Source organism: Chamaea fasciata, unplaced genomic scaffold (genome assembly GCF_029207755.1).
Source record: "Chamaea fasciata isolate MVZ Bird 193981 ecotype frontalis unplaced genomic scaffold, bChaFas1.0.hap1 SCAF_11, whole genome shotgun sequence".
NCBI classification, from domain to species: Eukaryota; Metazoa; Chordata; class Aves; order Passeriformes; family Sylviidae; genus Chamaea; species Chamaea fasciata.
The window spans coordinates 2,427,081-2,446,399 of record NW_027094096.1 but is presented as its reverse complement, the minus strand read 5'-3'; the positions used below and the strand labels follow the sequence as shown (position 1 = coordinate 2,446,399).

General features: G+C 47.5%; 1 protein-coding gene across 4 annotated transcripts in view; it reads right to left on the bottom strand.

The window, feature by feature from the left end:
- Positions 1-18,840, bottom strand: part of LOC136295446 (glypican-5-like) — a 331,561-nt gene extending 312,721 nt beyond the window's left edge. For 3 of the 4 annotated variants that reach the window (XM_066193970.1, XM_066193971.1, XM_066193973.1), the window contains exon 1: positions 17,706-17,876. In XM_066193970.1, the coding sequence (XP_066050067.1) occupies positions 17,706-17,871 (166 nt within the window). In that variant the 5' untranslated portion in view covers positions 17,872-17,876. Of the gene's footprint in view, positions 1-17,705; positions 17,877-18,743 lie in introns of those variants that run through there. The other variant, XM_066193972.1, reaches the window with a different exon arrangement.
- Positions 18,841-19,319: the final 479 nt, after the last annotated feature.

Below are 19,319 nucleotides of genomic sequence, written 5' to 3'. Positions count from 1 at the left end.
CACCTTCACCTGCAAGAGTGCTGCCAAGAAACTCGTCCACGGGCCATCCTCACCCAGCAGGGAGCACGGCTCACTGCGCACAGCCTTGCAGCACAGCTCAGGCCCGCTGCAAGCAATGAAATGTTTTCAGCTGGAAAGACAGGCAAAGTGTCTTCAAGTCATCAACTCGACACGTGCAGAGTCAAACAGTTCCTATTTTATTTGTCGGTGTGTACAATATAGTAGTTACTATGCTTGAAGTAGTGCCAGGAATTAGCACAAAAATCAACAAACCAGCGCTCTGGGACAGAAAATAGCAGCTAACTCAATAAACCTGCTCTCTGGACTAGGGGTAAAAAGCCAGGTAAGCTCCAGGAAGCAGAGTCCGCTGTCTTTCCTTCCTGCCTCAGGTATGCTGGAGCCAGGCCCTCCCACACACATTTTCTGACCAGGCAGAAAGAACTTTCCAATCTAAGGTTTTCCTCTGCTGTGTTAAAATAATCCTACTATCAGCTTTAATGTAAAGATCACACAAGCAGCACACTAAAAGGTCTCTTGAAAGCAAAAAGCTCATGAAATACCAAAGTAGAGCCTGAATCTGTCCCATCCATCTACATGCAGCCTGACAACATGCATACACCCGGCATGAAACCTTACAAGTGCACTTTGGAAAACACAACTTATGAAAATTTCCTTTCCCCCCACCCCTTCTTTCATAATGTCCATTAACAGAGACACTGTTTAGCTTGCTGAGCAGACTTTGCATTCTCACTGTTCTTTTGAAATACACTGAAACATGACTAAGGCTACGAGCAGATGTGCTACTCCAGTTGAAACAATCAAAGCTAAAAGACTGTTTGAGCTAAAAGGCTAAACACCTCAAGTTCTATCAAGCACAGCTTAGATAACCCACTAACATAACAACTACCAAGTGTAGCTACTTCCAACTCTGTCAAGTCCAATAGCTTGCTTTGCTCAAGAGTTCTTGAGTAGACTTGAAAAAAAAAGTATAAAACCCAACAAAAACAGAAGAACCCCTTGATTGCACTGGAATTAAACCTGCAAATCTAAAGGTGGTGGAAACCTGGAGTGGGACAGAAGGGAAACAGCAAGAAGCAGAAGATGTCATGACTCCAGAGAGCTGGCAGCATCAGCAAGTGCCACAGCCTGCAGGGCAGCTGGAGACCATCAGGCACCAGCCCTGGTCTGCTTCCAGAGCAGGAACTCTTCCAAACACACAGCTCTTAAGGGCAGCATCTGCACAATGAAATGCTGTTAGGCCTGTCGCTGGGTGCATTTTGTTCAAGTTTTTCCCATTTCCCTCTGCTGTTTGTCTGGTTCTCACTGCTCTCGTATTCAGATTTTTGGTGTAGTTGCCAAGGCACCTTCTGCCCTACCCCATAGGTCACTGCCTGGTAGGATTTCCACCTTGGCTTGTGCCCCATAGAACATGTCTCGTGCCTGGACCAGCAAAAAAACCATCTAAGTTCCCTAAACCAAATGACCCTGCAACTCACTGGAACCTACACAGGCAGAAACCAGGCACTCCCTTCACTCCTCAAAGTCCCTCTCCTCAGACAGGATTCCCATCTATTGATCCTCCCCTGGCCCCTCAGCTCCCCTTCTCCCTGCCTTCCCCCAATTTTTTGCACTCCCGTGGGACATCCTGGAGCAGCTGGACACATTTCCAGCCCACGGGCCACAGCTTCCCTGCGAGGAGGAGCAGCTGCTGCAAGGAGAGACCTCCTCATGTCACTCATCCTCAGTTTCCCAGGATCTTCCTTAGAAAGTCTGGCTGTACCCAGGAGGCTGAAGGCAAAGAGCTAAGAAGGCAGCTGCAGTCACTGTTCCTTGCCTCATGCCTGTTACCAGACCTCTGCCAGGAGGAACAGGGGATGGAAGTCACACACAGGAATAAAAAGTCCTACAAAGCACCTACAACTGGAGCTCTTCCAGTGTTTCCCAGAACGGCCTGATTGTCAGTAGGGTATTGGAAGATGCATCTTTGGCATCAATGCCAAACAGCCATAATGCTACTGCTGGTAAACAGACTCTTGAAGGAACAAAGAGTGATGAACTTCCCACAGTTCACTACCCCCTCCCTCTGGGTCTTCCCCACACCAGCCCTCATCTCAGAACCAGCAAGATTTCAGCAGGAAAGCACAAAAGCCACCTCACAGAATTTCACTCCAAACTCTCAATTTAACAGCTGAGCATCTGAGAAGTGACTCAGCTTGGCAGGGGCAGGTGCAGCAGGGAAGCACTGCCTGCCACGCCCAGGGATTGCACCGTGGCCATGGCTCCATGCCTTGCACTTCTTTGGATGGGTGATGAATTCTTTAATGCTGATTACAATTAATAACTTCCCATGAGCCCACTGCTAAGTGAGGTGCTCTTTGAATGTGGATCTGCCTGGGAGGCAGCAGGACTGTGACTGCTGAAGAGCTTGCTAACTACACGTACATGCAAATTCAAGGGATTTACACTCTCAAACATCCATCCTTTTTCTCCTGGAGTTGATACAGAAGCATGAAGACTGATGCACATAAAGTACATCATAAAACAATTTCGGGTGGTAGAGACCAGTGGATCTTCAGCAAGGGGGTTTCTACATTTACTGCAATGCCAACTCCTTCCTCTGTATTGCTGGGACAACTGAATGCAGAGGTGAGAGAAAAATTACAAGAACTTTCAATCATTTAGAGTCTATTATGATTCATCTTTCATTATGACTCACCACATTCCAAGCTGTAAATCCCATACATTTTCTCCACCACCACCAAAAAATCATAAACGCGTACAAAGTATTTTCTAGAGGAGTCCAGTAAACCTTCCTACTCCATATCATCCAAGGACAACAACGAACTAACAGCTGCATTTCTGCTCTCCAGAGGGGACAGCATTTCACTGCCACAGACCCTGCCTTACCCGAGGAATGAGCCACAGAAACCACAAGAGGTGGAAAGCCCAAAGTGGAACACAGTTTGCAACAAAACTGAATTGTGTTTAAATGAAAGAATTAGGTTTCTAGCCCTGTACAATTAGGGAAAAAACACCTTCTGAATGCAAATCACACAGCCTGCCTATCTAGTCCTACAGGGAGGACATAAAATTCTTTATGAGAGGTGTGAATCCCCTCATTTATCTCAACTTCAAACCCTAATGATAATTCAGACATTAACAACTGTTTTACCAACCTTTTAATAGGAACTACTTCCTCATATGCTTTACCTGCCGTGGTAAGATCCAGACAAGGTGGCAAAGCACAGAAGATTTCAAATTTGGACTTTTGGACCACAGCCTCAGAAAGGGCAACTGCAAGAACAGTATTTGAGCGGAGAACTGCAACTCCTCAATACTCCCTTTCCCCCCAAAATTTGGGTACTTCTGTTTTTGCCATCTCACTTGAAAGCCATGCATGAAGGCAAGTGCTCAGAGAGCTGTCTTCTCTTCTTTAAAAATACATACTAGTCTTGCCCAGGTATTAACTTTAAAACCCAAATCCATACTGCTTTCAATGAGCTTGTCCTGTACGTATGCCTGTAACTTCATTTTCGTGTAGGACTTAAGAATGAGAAATGGCTGATTTCAAACAGCTTTTACCAGCATTTGAACAAATTTCTTTAGGATCCCATTCTCACTTTTAATTTTAGGGTGAAGAAAGAGGAAAACTATAAAATCCTAGGTGAAATGCCCAAGAATTTTAAGAAAAGCACCCTACACTCTTGATGCTATTTACACAAAAGAGCTGAACCAAAACTAAGCAACTGCTTACTAGACAAGACACCCCTCAGCAGGGCCAATTCTTCAACTTCATCACCCATGACACAGTAATTAATTAAAACAGGCTGCAGCAAGACTACAGCATCACAAGGTCTCTGCAGCTCGTTCCCTTTCCGTGGTTCCTTATGCAGACAATGCCACTGCTGACACTGCTGTCACACGGGAATGTGAAGCCTCCAGTTGGACCCACAAGCACAGGGAGGCATCCCACTGCAGGAGAGACAGGAGAAAGCCCAACACACATGACAGTAACTGCAGAGGAAGACTCATTCAGCAGAGCCATGCAGAGGAACCAGCTCACAGCCCCACAGGTCACATACAAGATGCCGGGAGCCTGTTATCAATGGTCTTGGCTGAACTTAGATTTATGCTCAGACCACTTCTCCCACACCAGACCACACGTGCAGGAAAGAGGAAAGGTGAAAATACCAGAAAGCTTGGTTCAGCACCCCCTGGTGTCAATGGAGACACCCAGTGGCATCAAGTCACAAAATACAATGAAATACAGTCAGACACAGCACCGCGCTGGGCTTCTTGTGGGGATGTAGCAGTTTGAGATTAACGCAGCTCTGTACCCACAGAACTCTGGGTCAAACTCTTGAGTAGATCCTGGAACAGGGATCGCAGCCAGGAAACCCAAGGAAACCTGCCCTTAATTAGAAAAATCAAAATTTAGAGAAAAACGAACCTACAAAGACTTACGATTTTGAAACGCTCTAATTACCTTAGAGTAACTTGCATTTCATTTCAGACGAGTGCTTGTGATTTTTAGCTGCACCCATTCAATGAAAACCAATGGAAGGCGAGGCAGCTAAAACCCCAAACACATCAGCAGCTAGAACTCCAACATCACAGAGTTGGTGACAGCATCAATCGGCCTAAAAAGCAGCGAGGGCCCACTAGCAAAGCTCATCTAACCCCCATGAAATTGAGGGCCACAACAGTATTTCCCCCTAAGCACACGGCTGTGCTCAGGATGGGACCGGCCCTCCGCCCTTTCTTATTTGCTTTGGCTTTGCTTTGTTCTGTCTGCCTAGACCATGGAGGATGTTCTGATTGCACCAGGAGCAGATAAGGAACGAAGAATTGGAGAATTACAGACAGTCCACAATGAAATCTCACCTGAAGGGGCCATTTCCTGATTTCTGGCTACCAGCCATACCCCTAAGCCAGGAAGCAGCCAAGTTCACTGCTCAGGACACATCCCACCAGCCTCCCCAGGACCTCAGCAGTGTGCTCAGCAGGAAAACTTGTATCTTTCCGGGACTTCTTGAGCCAGGATAATGGCTTCTGAAACAGATGCTGCTTCCCAAAGGCTGAGGGGAGGCAGGAACATGTTCTAAATTAGAAGCCTTTAAGCTGAGGCCATAGACAAACAATTTTCAAAACCCAGCGTGGAAACTTCTGATGGGCTCCTACAAGTGCCAATACCAAAATGTACATTTGACCTCAGGCCAGCCCCGTAGGCTCCACACCTCGTTTCAGACATGGAAAAGAGGAAGATCCGTTCCATTAGTTTGGGTAGAGTAGTAAGCAATTCCTAGTGGAGAGTGCCCTCTGCTATGTGCACATTCGGTGTTTCCCTAAGACCCGCTCTTGATTTGGACCCTCTGCACCTGCTGGATGAATTAAGAAATCACGTTTCTCCCCTGACATCGCTCCAGCAAGGCACCTTCGCAGCACACTGAAGTGATTATCCTTCCCTTCTCGCTTGTGCTGTCCCACTGAGCACCAGCAGCATTCCCGGAGCGCTGGGGTGGCCGGCACAGCCCCGGTGTCACAGAGCTGCCCGGAGCCAGCCGGACACGGGGACAAGCGGCGCTGGCTCCGCTCAATCCGCCCCTGGAGAAGCTGGGGGCGGGCAGGGGACGGCGGCCACCGAGACACAGCAGCCAAGCCGACACAAGCCGGCCCCGGGCTGCTCAGCTCGTGTTTTGGCACCTGTGATAGTGACTTAGAACAAACTTCCCAAAACGAAGCCAACAGCCCTGCCAACAAACGACACTGACACTTTTCATCCCGGTTGGGGTTCATTTCTATCACAGAAGGCACAGCAGGTCTCTTACCAGCAAGGGGGAAGCTCCCAGTAAGCTTTAGATCCAAGTAGGTACAGCCAAACCACAGCTGCTTTTTGGGGAATGCAAATGTTTAGATTTCCTGACATATCTAAGGCAAACCAGATTAGAAGGAATAATTTGATTATTGCAGTTTGAAACTGAAAATGCAATGCTTTAGCCAAACACAACTTTGGGCTGCTCTGAACGGTAACAGATAGATTTTTTTTTTTTTCCCAAACTTCAAAACTTAGATTAGGAGACTAAAGCCAAGTCTGCTTTGAGCAGAAGTTTGAAAACCTTTCTCTGAGAGCTGTGCTTCCAATTCATTTTTTTAAAAGCTCTACTCTGTTTTGGGACGCCAGAGGTTTTTCTACATATGCTTTGTTCTCCTGCCTTCACACTCGTTACACCACTCCTTTTAACCACCCGTGCAAAAAGAGAGGGAACACTGCACTTCCCAAAGCTGGACCTTGTGAGTTGCAGGGAGGGAATATTTTCACCACCATCACGAGGCAACCATGTAAACCCCTGTGTGCTGTTCCCCAAGTATCACATAGCAAGCCCCTGCTTCTAAAAACATCACTCCAGCCTTCCAGTTCCCACTTTCCTGTGTTTCCTTATGGAAGGACAAAGGAGCAGGAACACAGGACATAATGGTTTGAGATGTGATTAGAGGGATGCAGCACCTCTCCTACAATGAGACCCTGAGTGAATTGGAATTGTTCAGCCTGCGGAAGGGAAGGGCTCAGGGTGATCTAATTACAGCCTTCCAGTACCTGAGAGGAACTTACCAAAAAAATGGAGAGGAATTATTGCCAAGAGCATGGAGTGACAGGTCAAGGGGGAGTAGATTCAAACTCAGAGTGGGCTTAGATTAGATATCAGGAAGAAATTCTCTGCTGTGAGGGTGGTGAGGCCCTGGCACAGGTTACCCAGAGAAGTTATGGATGTTCCATTCTTAAAAGTGTTCAAAGCCAGGCTGGACAAGGCTTGGAGCAACCTGGTCTAGTGGAAAGTGTCCCTGGGCTGGAACAAGATGATCTTTCCAACCCAAACCATTCCATGATTTCACCCTCTGAGAGGTTCCCAGGACAAGCTGTATAAAGCCCAGCCATGCAGCATTCTGCAGACAGACAGACACACAGACGTGCTTTGGGGAGGCAAGACACTAGCTCTGACATGGAGAACCAGAAAATGATTGGAATTTGGGCACAGCATCATGCCAAGGATGGCTACACTGCTGGCAGCACAGGACTGGATTAGAGGGATCTGGAGCAAGACCAAATCCACCTGGGACACAAACCTAACCCTCATCTTCCAGCCTTTTTTCAGCCACGAAGAATAACTTCCCTACGTCAGGAACAACAAAACATTGCTCAAGAATTAATACCCCAAAACAGTGAAACACTGAAAAACAGAGGGTTAAGGACCAGAGCTCCCCTCAACCTGAAAAATTAGAGAAACTCAGACTTGCTCTGGAAATCAATCCCCTGTCTATTTGCATGACTTAAAATCCTGATCACTGTCTTCTGTTTTCAGTAGCCTAATTGCCACCTTGCCTACACACCTGCAATACAGTGAACTACCTACCACCAGCAAAATCTAGGGTATTTTATCTAAGTCAGGCGCAAATGCTCCCCATGTCTCCAGGTATCTCCATGCTGCCTTTCTACAACTCGACTACTGCTCCAAGTTTGATCACTTGAAAACTGCTTTTTAAGCGTGCACCTGTCTACCACTACGTGGCAGACCTGTGAATTTGTTATTTTGCCTTCCTGATCACAGAATTTGATATCCCCACACTCTATGTTTGCTCCTTCTTCGCAACACTCAAACTTATAAAGGAGGAGGAAACCTATTCTCAGGGCTCAAACACCAAGTTATAATCCTTAGTGAGTCACCACATCTGGAATTCACTCCACTCATTCCAGGTGCATGGGACCCAAACTTAGTTTAGATTCATTTACACCAACAAGCTTATTGCTCTGGGACCAGTGCAAAAGCACAGAGCATTGTTTCAGAGCAGAACAAACCAGAGCAGGTGTCACATGAGTGTTACTGCAAAGAGAAAGGTCCTAAGACTGGGATAACGCTGCATTTTAGCAAGGAAGAGTTGGGTTTTGCATTAGGAAAAAAATGCAGTAGGGTAATCAAGCACTGGAACAAACAGATAAAAAAGGCTGTGATCTTCTCTCACTGATTTAAACAGTTTATTCTGGCCACAAGTAGAGGGAATGGACCAGATGATCACTTCAGGTCTCTTTCAGCACTATTTTCTGTTATTCTAATCTTTCAGCAGCTCTCAGCAGTGTATTTTTCTAATTACATCCAGTTTTCAACAGATTAGTCTCTCTTTATTCACATTTCCTAGCACAAACACCCAGAGCAAGCTGGTCCTGGACACCAGCTCCTTTGGCACTATGTTGCTGTACCTTTTGTGAGGATTTGGCCCTTAAGATCTCTCAAGAGTAGAGCTTTAATTTCACAGCACGGATCTTGCTCATTTTAGTCCATATTTACCGAGAACAAAGGGAAGACTATGCAAATGCCCTGCTACTTAGACCTGAACAAAGTGGAAGCAAACATGTAGATGTGAATGGGAGACATAATGGTAGGGAAAAAAAGCAGCCCTTTTCAAAAGCAAAATGACTTTGTCAGGGTCCCTTTGCACTACGTGCATGGATGATTTGTGACAAAACAAAAAAGTGCTAGCCTAGCACGTCACCCATGTCAGAGATTAGAGCACTTCAAAACCTTCAGTAGTTCAAGCACTTGCTGGAACTTGAAAGGCTTTCTTAGGCAGTGCTGAGCTTCTTTATGGCTTTTACACCACTTTGATGTGCACCTAAGAGTGAGGAATCTTAATCTGAAGGTTTTCTATGGAAACACTCATATTGTATAATAAATCAGAAAATCTCATCACCCTGATTAATGCTGAGTCAAAAGTTTGCAAAAGTTGGGGTTTTTTTGCCAGAGGTTAAAGATTCGGAGTCATTGTTTTGATACCCAAACAAGAACCCTGAATTTCCAAGCACTTTGTTACTTTCAAAAGCTTCTCCAATAATGGCACTGATGTAATATTTCTGATCACTGACGACGTATGGTGCGCAAGGAAGTCGGTGCTAATAACGCAAGTGTCACTTTCTCCCTCATTTTCACTCCCTCTTTAAAGCAAAGATTTAAAGTTTTCCTTAAAGGTAAGGGATCTGTGGAAACACAATCAGTTTCTCCAGAGCTACAAAACCTCTTCTCTGAGTGCAAACACAGATATGTAAACATCAGCTTCGTTTTCCCCCCTCACTATACACCCTTAACCCCCAGGAGCATTAATGGGAATTATGCATGCATAACGAGCACAGAATAGTCCCCCTATGAATAGGGGCCTTGTTGGAACAATGAATACATTTAACCATTAACATCTAGGGATGTGCCCAACTATCCAATTTAACTAGCTGCCGAACAAAGCTACCATGACCTATCTGATATTGTCAGGTTTGCAAGCGCAGCTCTCCGAAATTTGTCTCTCGTTTGTTTTTAAAGGAGGTGACAGTGGTCTTCCCGGGGGCTCTTTGTCACAGGGAGCTCCTCACAGGAGGATGGGCTCCAGGACCCTGTCACATCCACCACGGCATGGAAGAACTCTGCAGAGGCAAAGACCATGACCCCAGGAAGAAAGCAGAGTCATCAAAAGACAAAAAAAAATATCTCTCCATATATAAAATTTAAGTACATATATATGCTGGCCATCAGTATTGATAGACAGTAAGTGCAGAGAAAGGCAGAATATTGCACAGAATCATATAAAGTAGGCTGAGAACTACATTTCAAAAGAAAAGAGAGGAAAGACAACTTCTAGGGGAATACTTTTGTCCTCTCCAGGTCTGAAGTTCCTACGCAATTGCCTGGCCACACTTGCTCTTTATTTCTATATTTTAGTTATCAAAATGCAAGGCAGAACCTGAGGATATGTATCAATGATAGTCCCCTGAGACTTCTGAGCCCACAAAATAAATGTAATGGTCTCATCTGAGACACTCGAAATTTCTCCACTGTCTTAATTTCTTTCTGCATTCTTCCAGCTTGTGCTGTGAAATTTCAGAAGTTAAAACTTTCCTCATTAATCACGCATGTATGAATACACTAAGAAGGTAATTAATAACCCTCCTTTAAAACTGATGTACTGAAAAGACAAAAATAGATAGATTTTTTTTTTTTTCCTCCTGGGAGTGCATGCATAGTGTGCATCCACAAGGGAAGGCAAGGTTGTGACTGCTCCATCATAAATCATCTGTGTAACACTGCTGAGCTGCTAGGGGCTGTACAACGGCCCAGAGCCTCAAGAGGCTCCAGGACAGGCAAGCAATCCATAAAACTCATCTGTCAGAGCGCCGGGGTCAGCCTCTGGGCAGCACCTTGGACAGAAGTGACCACTGCTGACCCAGAGGGATCCCCTGGGTGCCACCCCACTAAGCTGCCGAGCTTCACCTGCCATCAGACACCACAAGCCGACTGGTGCCGGCGTGGAATTGGCAAAGCCACCTGAGTTCCATGTCACATCCTGAAGCAGGGAGGCAAACGTGGTCCTTGGGCTCTTCGACAGGGTGGTCTGACAGAGCAGGGCTGCCACAGCAGCTCAGACACAAAGGGCTCATTGTGTCATCAGCAGCACTGCCGTAAAGAATATTTAGCTGTTGTAAGGGACGAAATGCAGCCATAAAACAAGTGTCGGAGCAGGATGGCACAGTCCTGCTACGGCTGCTCCACACACAACACAGGCAGCTCCCTGCACACACCTCAGCGTGCAGCCTCCAGCACACCCGGATCTGCAGACCACCCTGGGCCAGGCAGGACACAAACGGGGGAAAACCTTGTCCTCCTCAGTCCGTGCTATGGAATCCTGCGCACCCAGCTCTTGGCTTGAGGCTCTCTGTGCTTTCTGTGCATCTGAACAGAAGATACTGTGCACAAATACTGTGTGTTTTACCATCAAATAATATACTGCCTCAGAACACTAAATCCTAACTGCTTGGCAGAAGATTTAAACAGGCTTGAGTCCCTATCTTATTCTATCCTTAGGATAAATCATTAAATATGAGCTAGATGGTTTATTTCATCCATTGGTGCTGCTCTGAAGTTCCTTGCATGTGAACAAAGCAAATACCTTTAAATCTATCTTCATGGATATGAGGACAAACCTATCACCTTAAATACTGATACCTAATCAACAGATTGACACACTCCATATAAATTTTGTCACAGGCCTGGCTGCTGTCTGAGAATTGACTCTGATCCATCAAAATTTGTATTTTCCCCTGGAAGCAAAAGCTATGCTCTAAACTGGTTTGTGATGAGTATGTATTTGAACTATTATTAAACATATGCCTCTTTATCACGTCATTTTATGCTTTCATGGGACAAAGATTCAATTACAAAGACTTTACAGTATTTGGAACTCTAGTTTTATATGATTTACAAGCAAAACCATTTCACCATCCAGGGTGCATTTTACACATACCCTTGCTTTTTACAGATCCTCAGGCTATGACATTTTTCATGATTAATCCTTATAAAAGCTCTTATTTATTTTGATCTATTTTATTGATTTATATAGCGATTACCGTGCCAAATTTGTTTCCACTTATCACTTTAGTGCCTTTTCATTAATACTGCCCTTTGGTTAAGAAATGTCTGCTCAGATCTGCCACACTGGCGTGGGGGTGTGGGAACATTATTTCTCTATTACTTTTCTGATAACAATCTGGGAGCAAAACTTCAGTGGCACATAAGGTATCCCAGAGGCAGCTCCTGGGAGCCACCAGTATTTTAGGATGAGTCATTTCTAAGCTTGTTTTCCATCCCAAGCTCCAGCTCCACTCCAGAATCAGCAAATCTTGAGCTGACCATTAAAAATAAAACTCATTACACACTCTGATCAGCAGAGATTTCTCAGAGAATGAACAGACCATGTGAATTGTAGCACTACTTGACTCAGTCTGACAAGAAGATTGTGTGCTGGGAGAGAGTATGTTCTCTGCTGACTCTTGGATACCTTCCCAAGACATTTACAGGAAAGGCTGATCTGGTGACTAAGTCATTTTTCTTCTCACCTGGACCAAATGCTCATGCAAGCCACCAAGGACAATGTTTTTTGGGGCTCATGGATATGAAAACTACAGGTTTCCATCTGGCAGTGGAATGGCAATTCCATCTTTATGAGGCATTAAGTAAGTTTAAACACATTTTTTCTGCCTCTAGATTACTCCCAAGAGGGCATTACAGAGTGGGCAGCTGGTCCTGCGTCAAACAGAAATTCAAGACATGGGAAAAGAAGGGGAAAAAGATGTTACTGCTGGTGAGACCTTGCCTGTATCCACAGTCATCACCAGCTTCAGTTTAACACTTCTGGTGACAGCCTGAGCCTGAAGAGTGCTGTAAAATCCTGAAAAGATTCGTGAAGGAAGCATCCTTACTCCAGAGGAGCTGCGGGCTGAGAAGCAAAGCTTTCCTTCTACTGAGAACAGCTATTTCAGCAAGGACAGACCAGAGCCCCGGACTGCTCAGAGGCTGGATGAGAGAAGTGAAGGAAGGACAGCTTTCAGGTTCAGCTCGAGTTCAGAAACCAACGTCCCTTCCAGCGTTTTCCCTCACCTAAGGAAAGAATTAAGTGAAAGTCAGCCTGAAGAAGTGAATGTATAGCTCAGTGATAATGTTTCTGGCTGTAATCTACCACCCTTTCATGGTGGGTTTTCAGCAATAAAGCTGCTCACAGTGATATACCATGAAGTAGCCTGCAGACAGGGAAACTGAGGCACAACTGTTCTGGGCTACTCCGAGAGGAACAAAGACGGGAACAGAATCCATCTCACAGTGGACCAGTCCACCCCTCCAAAAGGTATCTCACCCCCTCTGTGATATATATCCCCAAGCCTGTGCGATCGTAAATAAGCAAAGACAAAGTGTAACAGGGAAAACACCTTCCACTGTAACAAGCTGCAAGGTAATACCAAGGACTAACAACCACTGGATAACAACCAGGTTTGTGGAAAAGAAACAGGGAGCTCCTGGTAACAGGACTCTTTTTTGTGCCTTTTTTAACAATCTTACACCCTGTACAGGTCCTATGCCTGTGCTCATCCAGTGATGTTTCCTCCCAGAGGCATCCTTCATCCACCCCACTGAAGCCAGTCCCACACAACCACACGTGCAGGTGGACACAACACCCAAGTGCACAGTGCAGCTCGCTCCAGAGGGTTTTAGTCTCTCATTCTGATGGGGCAAAAACTTCCCAGAGCCAATACAGCAAGTCCATGTCTCTGCCATACAGCAGTCACTGACAGAATGTTACAGTGAGCAAAATGCCTTCCTGCACTACACCTTCGCCAGGGGAAACTCGGTGTTCTCATCAAGGAGGCTGAAAATCTGAGCAGTAATGAAAGAAAAACAGGAAAATAAAGTGTGCCATCACCCACTTCGTAGGAAAATGGGCAATTTAATAGATATTCTTGGACATATACAAAACAGGGACCTAGCTCATGCTCCTTTCTCAACACACATGGGAGCTGTGCCACAGACTGAGGCAGGGTGGGATCCAGTCTAATGCAGGCACCACATGCAGCAAGGGGTTTCTGGTGGGAATCCAGGACCTTGTCTGTCATTATTCAGAAAGTAAAACAGTTTATACGTATAAATTGTTAATGCATGTCCAGCTCTACAATGGAATATTCAATATATACACAGTAATGAATGCTCCTGCTGAATTAAGGTGCAGGAGTGACATAGGAGAATAGAGCAGCTTTTAAAGGAACAAAACCTGCCCTTCAGAAGCAAGTTCCTGAGCACTGCCTGGGCATCTTCTGTGCTCTTCGTAAACCAGCAGTACAACAAGATAAAGCTAATCATCCCTTGGGTAGTTTTCTACAAGATGATTATTTTTAACGTAAAGAGTTCCTAAAATTCTTTCACAAATGACATATTTTCCATGCTTCCCAGAAATCAGCCCAATTCTTCCCTCTCTACTTACCATATGTTTACAGACTGGGGGTTTTGCACGCTCAGACACTAGACAACAAGCCAGCTAGAGAACTGAGCATATGTGCCTGAGTAGGATGTTCTCGTGGTTACACGATTACCGAAGGAACCACAAGAGGCCTTTAATTCCGCTTCTGCTGCGATTCACTGCCTGAATGTGGTCACGTCGCATCACAGCCTTCAGTCAGGTTCATTCAGCTCTCCTCCTGAGAACGTGGAAAGCAGTGACAGGCAGGCACCACCATGCTCCGTGTCCCAGAAAAACCTGGGAGTGTCCAGAACTCCTCCCAGAGCCCGTGCCAGGGCGCAGTGGAGGCTGTAACACAACCCAGGGCTCGCAAGGAATGGCCAAGGCAGCCCCCGCTGGGAGCCATTCCGGACAGGGCAGCACGCATCAGGTTAGAGCTATCCAGACTCCCTGGAACCAAAGGCTCAGTCCCTTGGCAGGATTAACACAGCCCTTCACCCTTGGAGACAGCTTAGAATCCTCTCTCATCAAAATGTCAAACAAGGAGCTCCTACGAAAACATCCCAGCTCAGTCTGTGATAATCAAAGTACACCGTTGGGGACGTATTACCTCATTTCTCAGTCTGGGGAAGGCACAAAAAACCCTTCCTGTGGATCACAGCCAAGGCAGGAGTACCTTCACTTGACTAATCTTTGCTATTTGCAGCAAATTACCCTTGAAACATGCCATTTGCTCCAAAAAAGTAGGGTACCAGAGAAGCACAGATTCCAGCAGAGGAGAAGAGAGTCTTACAGACAGACCAAGGAGATCTGCTGTTTAAAAAGGTCTGCAGTTTGGATGTCTTAGCCATCCCATACCCAAACGTGTCCTTAGCCCTGCACTCATCGATGGACTAGGCTTCAGAGTAGAAAAATATCTCATGTCTTTTGGGGGAAGCTGTAAAAGAGAAATTTAAAAGAAAACTCCTACTCATCTCTAAGAGCTCATTCAGCTGATGATTTTCAGGCACCTTGCTGCCAGATGCACATCCAGAAGCAAAAGCCTTTTTTTTTTTTTTCCTTAGGAGTCTTCCTCCTTCCCACTGCATTTTCTCCAGGAGGCTGGCAGGTCCTGCCCAAACTCTCCACCTCACTCACTCCAGGCCATGCTGACAGCTCCCTCCCACCCACTCAGCAATCCCAGCAACCTGGCTGCAGACCAGGTGAGCGCAGGGAAGCAGCTCCCAGCCCAGCAGTCCCTGTGAGGTGACATCCAGGATCCACTGCTGTATCCCAGATCCAGCAGCTGACAGCTTCAGCACTGCCACCACAGCTAATGCCGCAGGACGATGTCGGTTACTAATTCTCCCAATTATTTCATTTGATTACAGGTGAAATGGGCACCACCCACAAGAGACAGAAAATTGACACCTGTCTGTCTGTCAGTCCCTCCTCAGGCACTGGGTTGGGCCTCTCTCCTTGACTGAGCTGCTGGTTTTCCTGAAGGATCTAAGAACCCAATAATCATTAAGACTTTAATCTCTGCCAGATTTGTTGTATCAGCCTATAAACACCGCCCTGAGATTAGCCAAGGGCTTTCAACACTTCGGTGATTGAAAATACCCAGTACACAGACAACAGGACTGAAGAAGTTTCATTTTTAGAGAAAATAAGCCAAAATCAACACGCAGGTGAGTGAGGAGCACCCCAGGGCAGGGTAGGGCAGGCGTGGCCCAATGAGCAGAAGTGAGCAGGAAGCTCCTGGCACCTCACTCGGGGCTCAGCTCAGCCCAGCACGCTGCTCCCCAGGGTCACCCCCAGCTGCCCACCACTCCTCCACTTGAGCTGACATCCAGCATCTCCAGGGGATGCGCTTCAACATTTGTGCGGCATTAAAGTGCATAATAAAATGAGCCCAAACATCAGGAGAAGTGCGTGTATATTAAGATACATTCGCTGATAACAGCTGCCCATGAAAATGCTGGAAAACACTTCAGTACTTAATTAAAAGAGGGCACAAGACAGGAGGCATTACTGCCCAGCAAGGGATCATTAAAGCACACAAGCTTTGGTGGAGCAGAGTGATACTCAACGAACAGGCAAGATCAATATACATCACTTTTCCTCAGCTCTGCTCCAACCCTCTTCAAAGAAAACCTTTACGAGCTAAAATTTAAAAGCATGTTACCCTCCCTCACCTTCTCTCTTGCCATTTCTTGCCTGAGAGCTTGTTATTCAACAGGGAAGTTGGATAGGACACAAGAAGACAATGAAACCCATCCACAGCAGGAGGGTTGGAACAAAATGAGCTTTAAGGTCTCTCCCAACCCAAACCATTCCATGATTCTGTGATTCTCTTCAGCATCACAGGACCTACACCTTCCTTCTGAAAGCAGACGACTTTTTGAGAAAGTTTCCTCTACAGCACTAGAGTTTTACAGATAATGTAAATGCATCAATTTAAAGTTGGAGGAACTTCTTCCAGGAAGAGCTCAGGAGAGAGGGTTAAGCATCCATCAAAATGGGTGAAAAGCCTTGTTCTGCCTCTCTTCTAGCTCTCCAAAACAACCACCATCTGATGTCATTATCAGCACAGAACAGTAATATCAAGCTTCAAAATGCCATTCCTGTAAATCTCTTCTTGCCAGAAAGTAACAAACGATTCCTCCTCCACAGGTAACTCTACACCCCTGGTGTCATCTCAACCACCTCACGCAAAGCGAAGATCACCAGCACTCTGCAATCGATTACAGCCACGAGAGATCAGCCCAGCAGGCTATCAAATTTAATCCCCAAGACAGCAACCCGTGCCAGAAAACATATCCAAAACTCATCCAAGACAAGAAGTCTTTCCATCAAACTCTGCAGCCTTTGAACTGAACTGTTCTCAAAAAAAAACAAACACTCAAAAAACCAAAACAAAAAAACCAAACAAAAAACAAACAAAAAGCAAACAAAAACAAAAAACACCAACAATGACCCAAATTGAAACTTGTACCACCACACACCTACAGGCAATTGCAGTGGCATGAGGTACCTAGAAATCGTGTTAGGAGATTGATAGTCGCTTTTTTATTCCAATGCCCGTAAACATTTTCTTTAAACAGATTCACTGAATTGTTTAGATAGGAAAGCATGTAAACGTGAGGAATGTGACTTCATTATCTAGATACATGCTACATTCATGATAGTTTAATTATGAAGTGCTTCGTCCCCTTACCAGGTTAGTTGCAGGATATGCAAAAAAAAGAGTATTCTTATTATGTGTGTGTGTTACTTTCGCCTTTCAGTGATGTCAGGCATTGTTCCCGAACTGCGAAAAGGCAAAACGGAACAACACTCCGCTCATCAACTTTCACAAGTGCCGCAGACTTACTGCTTAACTAAGCAAAAGCCAAGTTCTCTGTCGGCCGTACCCCTCCAAGGTGTCACCTCTGCCTTTCCTCATGACAGCGCTCCCGAATTCATCTGCAAGATGACTCTTCCCGAGCCAGAACTGCCGGTGAATTCACCACCTGCCCGAGGACCCCGCACCTGCCCCCCGAAAGCAGCCGCCCAACCCGCCCGGCCGCCGAGTGTCCGTCTGCCGCAGGCAGCCTTCCCGCGGGGAGCGCGGTGCCGCGGGCACAGCGACCGCGCCGCCGGGAAACGCGGGCACGGAACCCCCGCTGCCGCGGTGCAGACCGACCGGCGACACCTGCACAGCGAGAAAGCGCAGGAGTCGCGCCGCTCTCCTTCCCTGCGAAATGCTGAGTTATCTCGGCCAGCTCGGCTGCCGCTCCCCGAGCCCGCAGGGCAGCGGCGCCGGCCGGGGGCACCGGGGCGAGGAGCCCGCGGGACCCCGGCGCCGGCGCCGAGCCCCGCAACCCTCCCTGCGCGGAGCGGCCGCCCGCGGGCGCCTCGGTACTGACCGGCCGTGGGCACGTCGGGGACCAGCTTGAGGGGCCCGATCTGCCGCAGCTGGAACGCCGTCCGCACTTCGTGGCAGCTGGGGGACCCGCCCGCCGCCACCGCGCCGCACAGCCCCGCCGCCAGCAGCCAGAGCCCCAGGACGGCGCGGCTCCCGCCGGCGGCCATCTCGCAGCCCGGCCACGGCCGCGGGCGGCCCGAGCGCTGCGGGGCGCGGGCCCTCAGCCGGTCCCGGCAGCGCTGCCCCCGCCCGCCGCCCGCGCTCCTCCTCGGCGGGAGCGGCCGCCGCCCCTCCCCGCCCCTCCCCGCGGGGCCCGAGGGCCGCCGCCGCCGCCCCCCGAGCGCGGCGGGGGCAGGGCGGGCGGCGGCCGCGGAGCCCCGGCCGGGCGGGGGCCGGGACCCGCTGGGGCGCCGCGCCGCTGCCGCCCGGCCCCGCGGGACGCTGAAGTTTGCGCCGGGCGTCGCTGCGGTGCGGTGCCCGCGGAACCGGCCGGGGCGCTGCGAGGCACCCCGGAGCGCCGGGAGAGGGGAGATGCGCGCTCTCGGCGGTGGGCTGTTGAGAGCAGGTACACAGCGAACACGGCACGAGGGGTAAAAGCCCCGAGCGCTGCAGGTTGCACGCTCATTCGCGCTTTGCTTCGATCCTGACATTCCTAGCAGATGACACGGAAGGGTCTTCGTGTGTCAAGTGTTAACTCCAGCCAACAGTCCCTGCACAGAATAGAAACTTTACCCCAGGAAACATATCCTTATACACCAAATGCAGATATAAATTGTTCGTTTGTACCAAAGCCGGCAGCAGTTCCATCCTATGTGGTTTGGGGGCATAGCCCCCTCCTGGGGATCACACCACCTTCAAAGAGGTGGTCCGCGAGCTTTTCTCTGCCCTCAGCAAGCTTCGGTGTCAACTGCCTTAGCACACGTTTGAGCACAGAACTGTGCTCAACAACTGTGAATATTTTCCATTTCACAAAACCATTCAACTTCCAGAGAAGCCAGACCCAAGCCGTCCCCCACAAAGAGTCCCCTTTGCACGGTACCTCTCAGGCATATGGAGCACGTTACCAGCCACAAGAATGACTATTGTTTGAGGCAGTTACGTCTGATTTCTTGAAGGTTACTTGCAACCCTCAAGATGCTTCTAATGTGCTTCTGGAGCAGCAGGGGAGCCCACCTGCAGCTAATTTAACCATTATACATTCCCATAGGTAGTAATGAGAGGCTGAGCTCAAGTGCTGAAGCTGCCTGAGTTGTATTTTAATAGCTAGAATCGCAAATCCTTTAAACAATTTACTTGTATTAACTTTGTTCCTATCAAGAAAACAAGAGATTAGTTTTTTTCTTTTTTTTTTTTCTTTTTTTTTTTTTTTTGAATAAAAACCTCAAACAATCTGATGTAAACCATTTAACTTGTAAACTAAAAGTAAAAACAAACTGGAAGAACAGACCAGCCGTATATAATCAGGCTTCTTAATTCAAAAGTAGAGAACGAGTCACCTTGAAAGCCCTCTGCTCACCCAGTTTAGAGCTGCAGTCCCTGGCTCTCCCTGCAGTTCTCCAAGGTCACACAAGAGCGCAGGACACGATGGAGCAAGGCAGCACACCAAAAGGGCTGG